Source organism: Alosa pseudoharengus, unplaced genomic scaffold (assembly GCF_046254945.1).
Source record: "Alosa pseudoharengus isolate Yale_2024_CS ecotype anadromous, Long Island Sound unplaced genomic scaffold, YU_APseudo_1.1 YU_APseudo_1.1_scf_8, whole genome shotgun sequence".
In the NCBI taxonomy this organism is placed as follows: Eukaryota; Metazoa; Chordata; class Actinopteri; order Clupeiformes; family Clupeidae; genus Alosa; species Alosa pseudoharengus.
The window spans coordinates 39,966,702-39,980,696 of NW_027468870.1; the positions used below are offsets into that span (position 1 = coordinate 39,966,702).

The following is a 13,995-nucleotide window of genomic DNA, read 5'->3' on the forward strand; positions in this document are numbered from 1 at the left end:
ACCTTAAGTGTTTTCTTCAAAACAAGGTGAGGGTAACTCACTTTTGGACCAGTGACCATTTCAAATAATTGACTGTGAGGAAACTTATTTCATTATTGGCTCACGGTTGTCATTTGCAAAAGGAATTACGTTTGTTAATTCACCCTTATCTGAGCAGTGTAAGACCTATACTGTACCTCTTTCTCTGGCTCTTTGCTTCCCCTCTCTTTTTGCTCTCTTGTCTCTTATTCTTATTCTTCTTTTCTTTTTTCTCTCTCTCTATCTCTCTCTCTCACATACACACACGCCACTCTCTTTTTGTCACCCTTTTTTATCCGTTTCCTCACTTCCTCAGGGCTTTAAGGACATCAATCTGGAGCGCTTTATGCATGGTGGAGCAAATGTGACTGGCTTTCAGCTAGTGGACTTCAGCAATCCCATGGTGATTAAGCTCATGCAACGCTGGAACAAGCTTGACCAGCGGGAGTACCCAGGGTCTGACACCCCCCCGAAGGTATGCTCAAAGTATTCCTGCTAATTTTTAATGTTAATTTCTTTTGAGAAGAATAAGTCCATCTAAATCTATGGCTACAATTTTCTGCAAAATGCATCTAAATTGAGTGGACTTTTTTCAAGCTCACTAACAAGATCAGTGCAATTGACTCAACTACTCTTTGTAGTTGGGATATTATGGGATAGTAATATACTCTGTTTGAGGGACTTGCTGCCATTTCCACACATCTACAGAACAATATAGACAGTCTAGACCAGGGGTGTCCAAACTGCGGCCCGCCACGCACTTTAATGACATGGTAGGTAAAATAGCAGAACTTCTACTGTAATATGCTATGCAATGCTATGTTATATGGTAGCACAACTTCCATGACTGTGAGTTTTAGAATAAACAACTAGGAATAGTAGGCTATATCTCGAATGGTTAACTGATTATTGGACTATCCGAGCATACCGGTGCCTAGCAGAAGGGTAAAGGATGCAAAAATACGGCACCAGGAGACCAAAAATATTGATCAGCACCAAGGCTTTGAACCGGTTCACGGAACGAAAACGAAAACCAGAAACTTTGATGTTTTGCTAGGAACAGAAACGAAACCAGAAACTTTACATGTTTTATGTTCCGGAACAGAATCGTTTATCTTAAATAATGGTAACCGGTTAATACCGTTATTTTTTTCATTCTTTGACAAGATTTCTGTGCAATATGACTTGGTGAGGTTCACCTCCCGTCGTTTACTCATCGGGATAAATGTAATAGAGAAGCTTGCCGCCAACAAGTAGCCTAATCAAGATCGTATCCCAAGCTGTAGCCTGTCTCTCAAGATCAATCATAAGAGGTAAATATTGTACGTATTTACGTATATTGTAAGTATTGTACAAATGTTTGGTTTTAAATATGAATTATATCTATTTAGATAAGCTATGAATTTCCAATGCATTGTTGTAAAAATCTGCTGGGTCAAGCTAACGAAAATATAACTAAATAATGTTGGACAGCTAGCACTGACAGTACCTTGCCAGTAAACGACATCACAGACATTTTCCTTGTCTTAATTCATGTATAATACTGAAAAAAAAATGTACGCATGTCAGAATTACAGTTATGCCGCATAATAATTTTTAATGTTTGATGATAAGATAAAGAGTTAAATAAAATTATATAGATTAACAATATAATTGTAAAGTCCTCATGATTAGCCTACTTATTTGTATGTCCCGCAGCTGACATGGAACGTTATTAACCGGTTCGGGAACTTTATTTTTTTGTTCAAACCGGTTCAGGAACGTCAATTTTAGGGTTGAACCGAAAACCGGAAACGTTAAAATACTGTTTCTGTTCGGAATGGACCAATTGGAAAAGAATTCTGGTTCAAAGCCCTGATCAGCACATAATATCCCAGGTGTATCTGCTTGTGTGACTTTTCCTTCGCTATAGTCATGTAGCACAGTGGTAACCCTAGGAAATGAATGGTGTGGGCGGTGACAGTGGGCACAACATGGGCACAAACATGGCACGTGGAAGTTACATTGACGTCATGTGACGCAAACGAATGTAAGAATAATGCTCACTGTGGAATTGCAAAGAATTTGGGGATTTGGGGATCATCTGCAGTTACACAATACTATTGAAATATTCATAGAATCCAGAGAAATCTTTCTAGATAAGAGAGAGCGCTGCAAGAAAATGTTGACTGTGATCTTTGGGGCTTCAGATGGCATGGCATTAAAAACAGACCTGTTGCTTTAAAGAAAATCACTGTATGGGCCATTGTCTATACATTGGTAAATATAATTACTTCAGGAGCTCCCTAGTGGGCATTTGATGTCAATTCAACATCAATATGACATCAAACATCGACGTCAAAATTACAGGTCTAGAATGAAAGTTGTATCGACGTCAATGTACTGATGTCAATTTGATGTCAAGATTTTGACCTCCACGATGTCGTTTTGATGTTATGTTGATGTCATACTTTGTTGGCATTTGATGTCAATTCAACATTTATTTGACGTAAAGATGTCAAGATGTTGATGTCGTTTTGATGCTATTCTGATATCATTCAATGTCAAGCTTTGATGTCAATTCGAAATTTATTTGACATCAAGATGTAATTTCCATGTCAAGCTTTGTTGGCATTTGATGTCAATTCTACATCTATTTGATGTTAAGATGTTGATGTCGTTTTGATATCATTCAATATTAAGCTTCAATGTCAAATAAAAATAAATGCGACAAACATTGATGTCAAAATTACATCAGCATTTATTGACATATATTTTGATATAATTTCAATGTCAAGAATCATTCAATTTCAATCTAAATGTACAATGACTGACAACATACAAACATATATGTGCAAATTATTTAATTTATGTAAAACTTACAGACATCATGTATTGAAGTGGTGCAGTGGTTTCAAAATGTATCAACGCACAAAATTCAAATTCCTATAGGGCATAGCTATGTACATATGAAAGTTGTTTGTTTTTCACCCATAGGAACCACCAAAAAAAGTAAAGCAGAACGATAACAAGATGTTAGATGTTTTAGATTAGATTAGATTAAACTTTGTCATTTGTGCAGAATACAAGTACTGTACAAAGACAACAAAATGCAGTTTGTGTCTAACTAGAAGTGCAAAAAAGCAGAAAAGTGATATACAAAGTATAGACAGGTGGTGCATAGACAGGACAAGACATATAGTGCCTATTAGTGACTGGCATGTTGGAGCATGACATCATGATGGTTGCTTCCCACCTGCCAGACGATGTTGAGTATTTCCAGTGTTCCCTGAACAATGTTTCAAGCTTTCCATTTGAAAATTACCTCCGGACACTGAAGAAAATGGTCAGGCAAAGTCGAAATCCTATCGCTCAGGTGGCCAAACGCTTAACAGAGCTGGAGCTAGAGAGCTCAACGACACACAGAGGTGTAGCTGTAGCCAAAGAGATGTTCACTCGTGTATCTACCACATTAAAGGAGAATTCTGGTGTGATTTTGACCTAAAGTGTGTTGAAACATGATACCGAGTGTGAACGTATGTCTCATAGCTCACCTCGGCTAGTCCCCTGCACTCAGAAATCTGGCACTAGTTAGCCAATGCTACCAACAGTTTTTCGTTGCGGTGCCTCGGGCATAAATCACTGTTTTACACCATTTAAGAGGCTCAATACTAGCTCCATACTAGTGTTAATTTCGTCAGACAAGACGAGAGGAAATATGTTCGTCAACGACCTTTTTTTTCATGACTAAGACGAGACGATGACGAGACGGCACTAATGTACTGTAACACTGACTAAGACTATCTTAATATCCATCATTGTTGACGAAAAAAGACGAGACTAAAATGTTTTGCATGAAATAAAAACTAAGATAAAATCTCTCTTCATTTTTGTCAACAAAATGAGAAGACAGAATATCTAGCTGTTACGTTTTCAAAATATTCCGAATGAGTTCATGCGCAACAGCTTTCCTGTAGGCTAGTCTACGTGCTGTTGCTGCAACCCTGTGGAACAAGAACACCGGGTATTTTTGCCCGAGTTAGCAAGCTAACTACCTAAGCTTTATGCCACAATGCTAGATAGCCTACCTAGTAATCAGAAATAATTTGTTATAAAAAAAGAAGACTAAAATGTTTTGACTAAAACTGACTAAGACTAAGATACCTTTAGTTTTCTTTTGACTAAAACTAGACTAAAATGACGAGACTTTTAGTCGACTAAAACTTGACTAACAAAAATTATATTTGAATGACTAAATATGACAAAGACTAAAAAGGACATTTTGTCACTAGACTAAGACTAAGACTAAATTAAAAATAGGTGACAAAATTAACACTACTCCATACTTCATTGGTAGACTTCCGAGGGCCTTGACATTTAAAACGAGACATTGAGAACGCACTGGTAATTTAGTTACAAGATGATTTATAAAGACAGTACCTTAAGGAATTTTACCGTTCGACGCCATCTTGAATTTAGTCACGATAAAGATTTCTGAGTGCAGGGGACTAGCCGAGGTGAGCTATGAGACATACGTTCACACTCGGTATCATGTTTCAACACACTTTAGGTCAATATCACACCGGAATTCTCCTTTAAGGGATGGCTGTTTCCTTCTGGACAACGAGGATTTTGCCTTTGTGAAGGAAAAACGTTCAGACGGCTCTTTGGTTTGTGATGTGATACAACATAATGATACAGAGGGTTTCTTTGATGACCCCTGTGATTCCAGACCCAACATCGTTCGTGTTAGAGACCTCAGCAGAGCAAAGCGCCAATTGATCAGGAGGCACAAGTTACACCGTAAAGTTGTCTGCCTGTCACCCCGCCGTGAGGCAACCAACTCAGGGTATATTCTATTTCCTATGCTACATGGAGTAGAACAAAGTTGACAAAGTTGACTGTTACTTGTTCTTCAATAGTTTGTTTGATGACAAATAGCTAAAGATGAAAATTGTCATTTCAACAAAGGTGTAGGATTTCTGATCATCTGAAATCATTGAATGGAAAGCTGCCAAGGGAGTTTGCTAGCCAGCACTGCTGCCACTTTGCCTCCACCGCACTGCTGCCACTCTGCTTCCACCGCACTGCTGCCACTTTGCCTCCACCGCACTGCTGCCACTCTGCCTCCACCGGACTGCTGCCACTCTGCTTCCACCGCACTGCTGCCACCTGTGGACAAGGAGGAGTGCGAGTTATACAACAAAATTAGTTATTAGTTGTTAGTGGCAGCACTAGTATAAAACCTCTAAAATCTCTAAAAACAATCACAAATAGGGCAGTTCATCACAGTTCAACAATTGTGGTTTGGAACTAGGCCTACTGCAACTGGATTGATAAAAAGTAATGTAGTTGCATCTCACCTGGCTACCAGAAACATTAATGTCTCTGTTTCATAGCAGAGTTATTGCTAATCACACCATTTAACATGACGTTGAGCAACTAGAATTAAAAAAAAAAAAGTGACACCCCCAAGTTTTTTTTTTTTCGGAGGGCGGATGGGTAGGTGGGTGGGTGGACTAGGGGGTAGCTCAAGGACTAGACCTATTCATGGAAGAGGCATGCGTGTTGGAAGTAGTTTTCAGCTAAAGAGACACTGAAAACATGTTTTCATGTATACCATTAACATTGCATAACAAATAACAAAGTAAAACATTAATTTGTAGAGTACCAAAACCAGACGTCTTTTGAGTGTAATCAGATTATGGCAATCATTTTTATAATTGTTTACAACTTAACTCTATGTCCTCACTTGAACCAGAGACTTTCTAATGAGGAGACACAGCACTCAAAAAATCCTCCATAGAAATGCATAGGGTTAGTTTGTAACGCCAATATGGCCGTCTACACATATCCCACCCCTTCCTCGCCAAAACGTCGACATGTGTATACATTGAGCCAATCGTGTGGTGTGATGTGACTACATTGAGCCAATTATGTGCTGTGTTGTGCAGACATTGTGCCAATCATGTGTTGTGAACTCGCCGCTGGAGCACGGTTGGTGTCGTGAAGCCTTGCGCACGCGCATTTCTGCCAAATAGGATGCCCGATGAGTACCCAAAAAGCGTTGCATTATGGCCGCTGAGTGGAGGGACTTTCCTAAAAGGACTTTGCTTGAACCCATTTGCAAGGATGGACAACGCTGAATATAGAACGTGCTGGCAGCGACAGATAACATGTAAACACGCCATAGCAGTGACGGGACGCACACGCCATACAATCGGCCTGACTTTTTTGGTAAACTTAAATAAACTACAACAATTCCAACACCCACAAGTTAAAGCAACACCAAATAACTTTTCCTCTGTCGCACGCGCTCTTTTTGTTTATCCAGCACCGGCTTTGCAAATAAAAATGTCCAAAGACAAGGTAGAATATATTGCATGATGGCCCCAGCTGTGGCACAGCTGGCTGGGGCACCTGCATCGTGCGCCGGCGACCCGGGTTCGATTCCCGCCCCGTGGTCCTTTCCGGATCCCACCCCTGCTCTCTCTCCAGCTCGCTTCCTGTCATTCTCCGCTGTCCTATAGTTAGAGGCATGGAAAGCCCAAAAAAATATACTTCATCAAACTGACATCAAATTGACATCACAGTGCCCGCTGGGTCTCCTCCTACTCAAGCGAGTAGGACGCATTTCACACTGCTCCTGCTTCACCTATCCTTTTAGCAATTTCCACTCTTTTTCATTCTTTTATTAGTGGCCCACTATTGTTCTTCTTAAGTTTTCTTATTATTAGTGGGTTTGATCCAGCAAGCCCACTATTGTTCTTCTTAAGTTTTCTTATTATTAGTGGGTTTGATCCAGCAAGCCCACTATTGTTCTTCTTAAGTTTACTTATTATTAGTGGGTTTGATCCAGCAAGACCACTGTTGTTCTTCTTAAGTTTTCTTATTAGTGGGTTTGATCCAGCAAGCCCACTATTGTTCTTCTTAAGTTTTCTTATTATTATTATTAGTGGGTTTGATCCAGCAAGCCCACTATTGTTCTTCTTAAGTTTTCTTATTATTAGTGGGTTTGATCCAGCAAGACCACTATTGTTCTTCTTAAGTTTTCTTATTAGTGGGTTTGATCCAGCAAGCCCACTATTGTTCTTCTTAAGTTTTCTTTATTTCTTTATTTCTTTATTTATTATTCCCGTTCACCCACTTTTTGGCCGAACTACTGCTCCTAGACCGTTTGAGCTATCGACGCGGTTCGAACTCCAAAAATTCAGGCCCGAACCGGTGTAACTTGCTTGTTACTTTCGTGTCGCTGGCCCTTGTCGTTTTCGCGGTATTCCCGTTTTTCGGCGTTTTTGGGCCCCATTGAAATGAATGGCGGAATGCTGGGGCTTTATGACATCACAGCACCTCATTACTTGCACCTGGTAGAGCTCTGCTGCTAGAGTTGATTACTTGCACCTGGCAGAGTTCTAAGCCATCTGGCAATGTCTAATGGGCTGGGCTGGGCTGTCTGTGTATATGAAGGTGTGTGCATGTAACTTTTGACCAGTATGTCCGATTTTCATGAATGAGGTACTGTTGGAATCCTTGAATGAAGCCCAGTTCAATGCCTTGCCAGCACTAAGTGTAAAGGTAATGTAAAAAAAGATGAGACAGCGCAAATCGCTGTCTCATCTTTTTTTTAAAGCCAAACCATGTTGATACAGGTCATTAAAAAAAAAAATATATATATATTTTCCAAATCCATTCAGCCCAGTTCAATGCCTTGCCAGCACTAAGTGTAAAGGTCATGTAAAAACCATGTAAACCATGTAAAGCCAAACCATGTTCATATAGGTCATTAAAAAAATAAATAAATAAAGTATTTCACCAATCCATTCAGCCCAGTCCTATACCCAGCTAGCTCCATTTGAACTTAGTCATGTGTACAGTTGTATAGATTATTACATTGAGAAACACACTTTCATACAGATATCATACATATCATACATATCCACGCTGCATTACTAATCAAGTTACTCATCGTTGCCCAGCAAGAAGTCCACAATCAATTCAATTGTCTTGCCACGATCTGTGGAGCTTAGGTTCTGTATGCTATTTAAAGCCGAACTAACGCTGAGTCCCTTCTAGACGGTGTGTTGCAATGCATTCTGGGTGCTGTGCTGTGATTCGACGGCTCATCACCTGACCCACCAAACAACAACTCTCTGGGATGTGGCAAATATCGCGTAAAAACCTTGTTGCCGGAACAACAGGGAAAAGGCAACAGGATAGCAGCACGAAAGATACATAGGATACACACGGAATTTTGATGGACGTCCTTATCAGTCTATGGTCTAACTTATAAACGTGTCGGGTCAACGTCAACGATAAGTAAGTTAGGCTAACGTAAACGTTAGCTATTTGCTGTTGTCATATGCTAGTGCTATATGCTTTAGGCTACGTGATGGCCATTTATCACACTAATTTTAGGTACTACTTTTACGAGGTCTGTAGTTCTGTCAAAATGTATCTTATCGTTGAACAGACTACAAGGTTATCTTCCTTAGACTTCGTAGATGTAGTTACTACAATTTGGAAGCGAATTTCAAAGTGTAAATATGGTTTTAGTGTGTAAACAGACCAACCGCGATTTTGCAATGAAGTTAATGGAGCCTTTTATGTAGGGCTTCTAGGCTACTTTCACGAAGTCTGTAGTTCTGTCAAAATGTATCTTATCTATGAACAGACTACATGATTATCTTCCTTAGACTTCGTAGATGTAGTTACTACAATTTGGAAGCGAATTTCGAAGTGTAAATATGGTTTTAGTGTGTAAACAGACCAACCGCGATTTTGCAATGAAGTTAATGGAGCCTTTTATGTAGGGCTAGGCTACTTTCACGAAGTCTGTAGTTCTGTCAAAATGTATCTTATCTATGAACGGACTACATGGTTATCTTCTTTAGACTTCGTAGATGTAGTTACTACAGTTTGGAAGCGAAATTCGAAGTGCAAATATGGTTTAAATGTGTAAACAAGACGCCTGATGTTTAATATATGTTAATGAATGGGCACAGTATTATTGTGTACAGTAATGGGCTATCAGTAGTATGTAAACAGTTCATGTGTTATGTGATTTACATAAACTAGTAAACAACATGAATGTTAAAAGCTGGTATTGTGTTTCCTGAATTCTTACATTCAGGCATTCAAATGAAATGTAATTAAATAGCATATCAATCATGCAACAATGCAAAAACAATGAAACTAGTGTAAGCCTAATTATATTTTACATTAGTAAAGCAGTACTCTGATGTGCATGCTTTCACAAACTTTTGTAAACAATCTTAGCACTTTAAACATTGACTGTTTTGAAGTGCATGTATAGCAATATAGTATAAAAATAATAATTGTGATATCATTACAATTTGATGGGGGTTGGGAGGAGGGGGTGGGTTCATGTAGGTGGGCCCTATGACCCCAAAGTATGCCTTGACTGGGCCTCAGGTCAAATAAGTTTGAGAAATGCTGATGTAGACAACAAAGCAGCAAGGAGGCGTCGTGTGATCATTTAAACAAGTTTTATGACAAGGTCGATGAGGGTGGGAAAAATCGTACATTTCTGTGCAAACTTTGCCCGCACTTCAGTCACATTGTCTTTTAAGAAAATGCAGTCCTTTTTTCGGTTCCAGCAGCCAACAACCTCAGAACTGACCCTTCAGGCCTCTCAGGAGGCGCTGGCCTTTAACCGCAGCCAGAAGAGAGTCAGCAGAAATTTGATTGCCTTTAAAAAATCTGACTTCTTAAAAAATCTTAAACTGGCTGCATTACGTGATTATTTCTGAGATTCTGACCATGACCTATACACAGTTCTGGTTTGAAAATGTATCTCTTAAAATAATCACTTTATGCAGTCAGCTTAAAATGGCTTACTAGCAACTAACTAATTACCCTAGCAACAACCTAGAAACCACCCCTGTAATGTCAACCTAGCGACCACCATAGCAACCAGCATAGCAACCATGTTATTTATGCGTTTTAGCTTATTGGATGTTGCGTTAATGCAGACAACTTTTGATCCGTGTGCCCGATTTTCATAAATGAGGTACCGTTGGAATCCTTGGATGAGGCCGAGTTCCGTGCCACTGATCAAACCCACTCTTGCAGTTCCTCGGAACCGCAATTCTAGTTTATTTATTATTCCTTTTCACCCACTTTTTGGCCGAACTACTGCTCCTAGACCGTTTGAGCTATCAACGCGGTTCGAACTCCAAAAATTCAGGCCCGAACCGGTGTAACTTGCTTGTTAATTTCGTGTCGCTGGCCCTTGTCGTTTTCGCGGTATTCCCGTTTTTCTGCGTTTTTTGGGCCCATTGAAATGAATGGCGGAATGTTCAGAATTCAAATTTCGATTGTGACATCACAGCTCTAATTGCTTAAGCTTGCACCTGGAAGAGTTCTAAGCCACCTGGCAGAGCTATAATGGGCTGGGCTGGGCTGTCTGTGTATATGAAGGTGTGTGCATGTAACTTTTGACCCGTATGTCCGATTTTCATAAATGAGGTACCGTTGGAATCCTTGGATAAGGCCGAGTTCCATGCCCCTGATCAAACCCACTCTTGCAGTTCCTCGGAACCGCAATTCTAGTTATTTATTATTCCTGTTCACCCACTTTTTGGCCGAACTACTGCTCCTAGACCGTTTGAGCTATCGACGCGGTTCGAACTCCAAAAATTCAGGCCCGACCCGGTGTAACTTGCTTGTTGCTTTCGTGTCGCTGGCCCTTGTCGTTTTCGCGGTATTCCCGTTTTTCGGCGTTTTTCGGCCCCATTGAAATGAATGGCGGAATGTTCAGAATTCAAATTTCGATTGTGACATCACAGCTCTAATTGCTTAAGCTTGCACCTGGAAGAGTTCTAAGCCACCTGGCAATGTCTAATGGGCTGGGCTGGGCTGTCTGTGTATAATGAAGGTGTGTGCATGTAACTTTTGACCCGTATGCCCGATTTTCATAAATGAGGTACCGTTGGAATCCTTGGATGAGGCCGAGTTCCGTGCCCCAGATCAAACCCACTCTTGCAGTTCCTCGGAACCGCAATTCTAGTTATATCTTCTTATTCACCCACTTTTTGGCCGAACTACTGCTCCTAGACCGTTTGAGCTATCGACGCAGTTCGAATTCCAAAAATTCAGGCCCGAACCGGTGTAACTTGCTTGTTAATTTCGTGTCGCTGGCCCTTGTCGTTTTCGCGGTATTCCCGTTTTTCTGCGTTTTTTGGGCCCATTGAAATGAATGGCGGAATGTTCAGAATTCAAATTTCGATTGTGACATCACAGCTCTAATTGCTTAAAGTGCGTATGTCAGGTTAAAAAAAAAATTGACAAATGAAGGAACATGAAGCAAGATAGTAGTGAGTAGTGATTTTTCTTGAAAAAACAACTTTAAATGCAATAGAACAATATTTACAGTTTACAGTTACAGTATTTTTATAAATGAATTTATGAACATTCCAGACACAGTGATGACCTCATAAGAGGGAGTCCAGCAAAGTTGAGCATAGGGGAGAATGGGTTTTAAGTGCATTTTCTTTTACACTGATAAGGCCAAAAATGTTCTCTATGACATACCAGTGGTTCATAAGCATGAGCCTGACTGGCAGGGACAAAGTGAAGACGAATAGGCTACAAAATTTAGATAAATCATGGCCATCAAATCATCAGTGAGAAATTGACTAGGGGTGTGAGTAGGATTATATCACTATTAGTATGTATCATGGCTTCAAAATGGCAGTTGTGTCATTTGCCATAACATAGACTTTCATATACAACAAGTTAAGTAGAATCAGTAAGCAAATTAATAGTCTGTCTATAGCTAACATTAGTTGATAAGCAGATGTATATATATAAAGAGCAAATGTGTGGTAGCACATATACACTGATGGTTTTATAGTCAGGTCTCTAAAGAAAAGCATATATGCCCATGGTTGGCTGAACACAGACTAATGAGTTGCTTACTGATTCTACTTAGTTTAGGCTATATAATGGCCTATGTGATGGCAAGTGACACAACTGGCATTTTCAAGCATTGCTACTTACCCATATCCTCTTCATCACATTTTAAAATCAATAATGGTTGCCAGTAAAGAAAAAAGGTATGAGGATAATTTTATGTCAGGCAGGTAGTAGACTCTAGCATGACATACTGGAATGAAGTCATGTTTTTGGCCTCATCAGTGTAAAAAAAACTACTTTATGATCCCTTATCCCATGTGTTTTAATTGACCAACTTTGCTGGACTCCCTCTTATGAGGTCATCATTGTGTCTGGAATGTTTCCTGGAATGTTCATAAATTCAGTTATAAAAATAACTGTAAATATTGTTCTATTGTATTTCAAGTTGTTTTTTCAAGAAAAATCACTACTCACTATTATCTTGCTTCATGTCCCTTCATTTGTCAAAAATGTTTTTTAACCTGACATACGCACTTTAAGCTTGCACCTGGAAGAGTTCTAAGCCACCTGGCAGAGCTCTAATGGGCTGGGCTGGGCTGTCTGTGTATATGAAGGTGTGTGCATGTAACTTTTGACCCGTATGTCCGATTTTCATAAATGAGGTACCGTTGGAATCCTTGGATGAGGCCGAGTTCCATGCCCCTGATCAAACCCACTCTTGCAGTTCCTCGGAACCGCAATTCTAGTTTCATTTACAAGCTAGATTAGCAAAGACAGTGAAACCAGTACATTTAAATCTGAAACTTTAGCGGTTAGTTTTTTACTTTACATGAGCCAGCCAAGTCAATGAGCAAAAACTGAACGGCAAGTCACCTTGAAGTTGGATTAAAACAAAATGCGCTCCTCTGGCCAGTGACCCAAGAGATCATGCTGAAAATGTACTGAGCTAGAACAGAGGATTTCTACTTTGGAATCAAAGATGCATGCCCTTCCATCAAAGACAGATGAACTACTGTACGAGAGACATCACATGAAGTGAGTACAGCAACTACTGGAAATACTGAGAATGTAACCCAGCAGTCTAATATCACTGCTAATAGAGCAGATGAATGCATCGACCTCACAAAGGGAAATGTGAGTACAGAGCCAGACCAAAAAACTAAAACGTAATACAAGAACTGTAATTACCTTAATACCTGTTAACTCCAGGCCTCGTATCAGAAATACAGACAGATCAGCAAACTACTACAGTTTGTGGTCCTAAGGGAAACCCACAGCCCCTAAAACTATGGAACAGATTTGAATGCCTCCGGGACGTGACAGAGGAATTTCCCAGGGAACAGACCCCAAGCAGGCAGCGATCAAACCACAACAATAGAAAGATGGGCACAGACAAGAAGCAGCTCTCGACACCTATTCATCCCACAACCCTTGTTCTAGGCGACTCTGCTGTGAGACTTTTAAATGGGGGAAGGATGATTGTATGTTGTTTCCCAAATGCTTCACTGTCTGACACAAAAAACAAACTTGCAGAACTGGTGTCAAAATATGCAACTATCAAGCGCATCATTGTGCATGTTAGAGCAAATAACATTGACAAAGAACAGCTGTATGTCTGAGAAGATTTCAAGGAACTTTTCTCAGCCCTATATGAGCTTGAAATACAAATTTTCATCAGTGGCCCACTCCCAGCAGAGGGAAGCTTTGTATTTACCAGACTATTCAGTTTAAACACCTGGCTTGCAAAAACATGCTTTTCAGCTGGGATGAATTTTATTGAAAATGTTAACCTTTTCCGGAATCGCAGGGAATATTTCAGACCAAATAGCACAGAGCTGAGTTGGACTGGGGCCAAGATCTTAACCGAAAACTATCACCTCTCTCCTGCACCCAACATTTTTTCTGCCAACCTTGAGCCGAGCCTCTGATAAGCGCTCAATAGTCATACAGACGGAACAAGCTGATGACATCAACAACTCGGCTAAACCAAAACACTGCACAGGCTGAAACAGAGATATGCCCAACTCCCCCTGCTGTGGGGCCCTCTGGTAACCACCTGCTAGCCTCCACTGAAATGCAGACCTTGAAGAAACATAAACAACCTGCTCAACAATGCTCAGC

The 13,995-nt window shown here is 40.2% G+C and overlaps 1 protein-coding gene across 1 annotated transcript in view; it reads left to right on the forward strand.

Annotated features, from left to right (window-relative positions):
* Positions 1–13,995, forward strand: part of LOC143112743 (glutamate receptor 4-like) — a 203,983-nt gene that overhangs the window by 84,420 nt on the left and 105,568 nt on the right. The window contains exon 6 of the mRNA XM_076275008.1: positions 335–493. Coding sequence (XP_076131123.1) covers positions 335–493 — 159 coding nt within the window. The remainder of the gene's footprint in view (positions 1–334; positions 494–13,995) is intronic.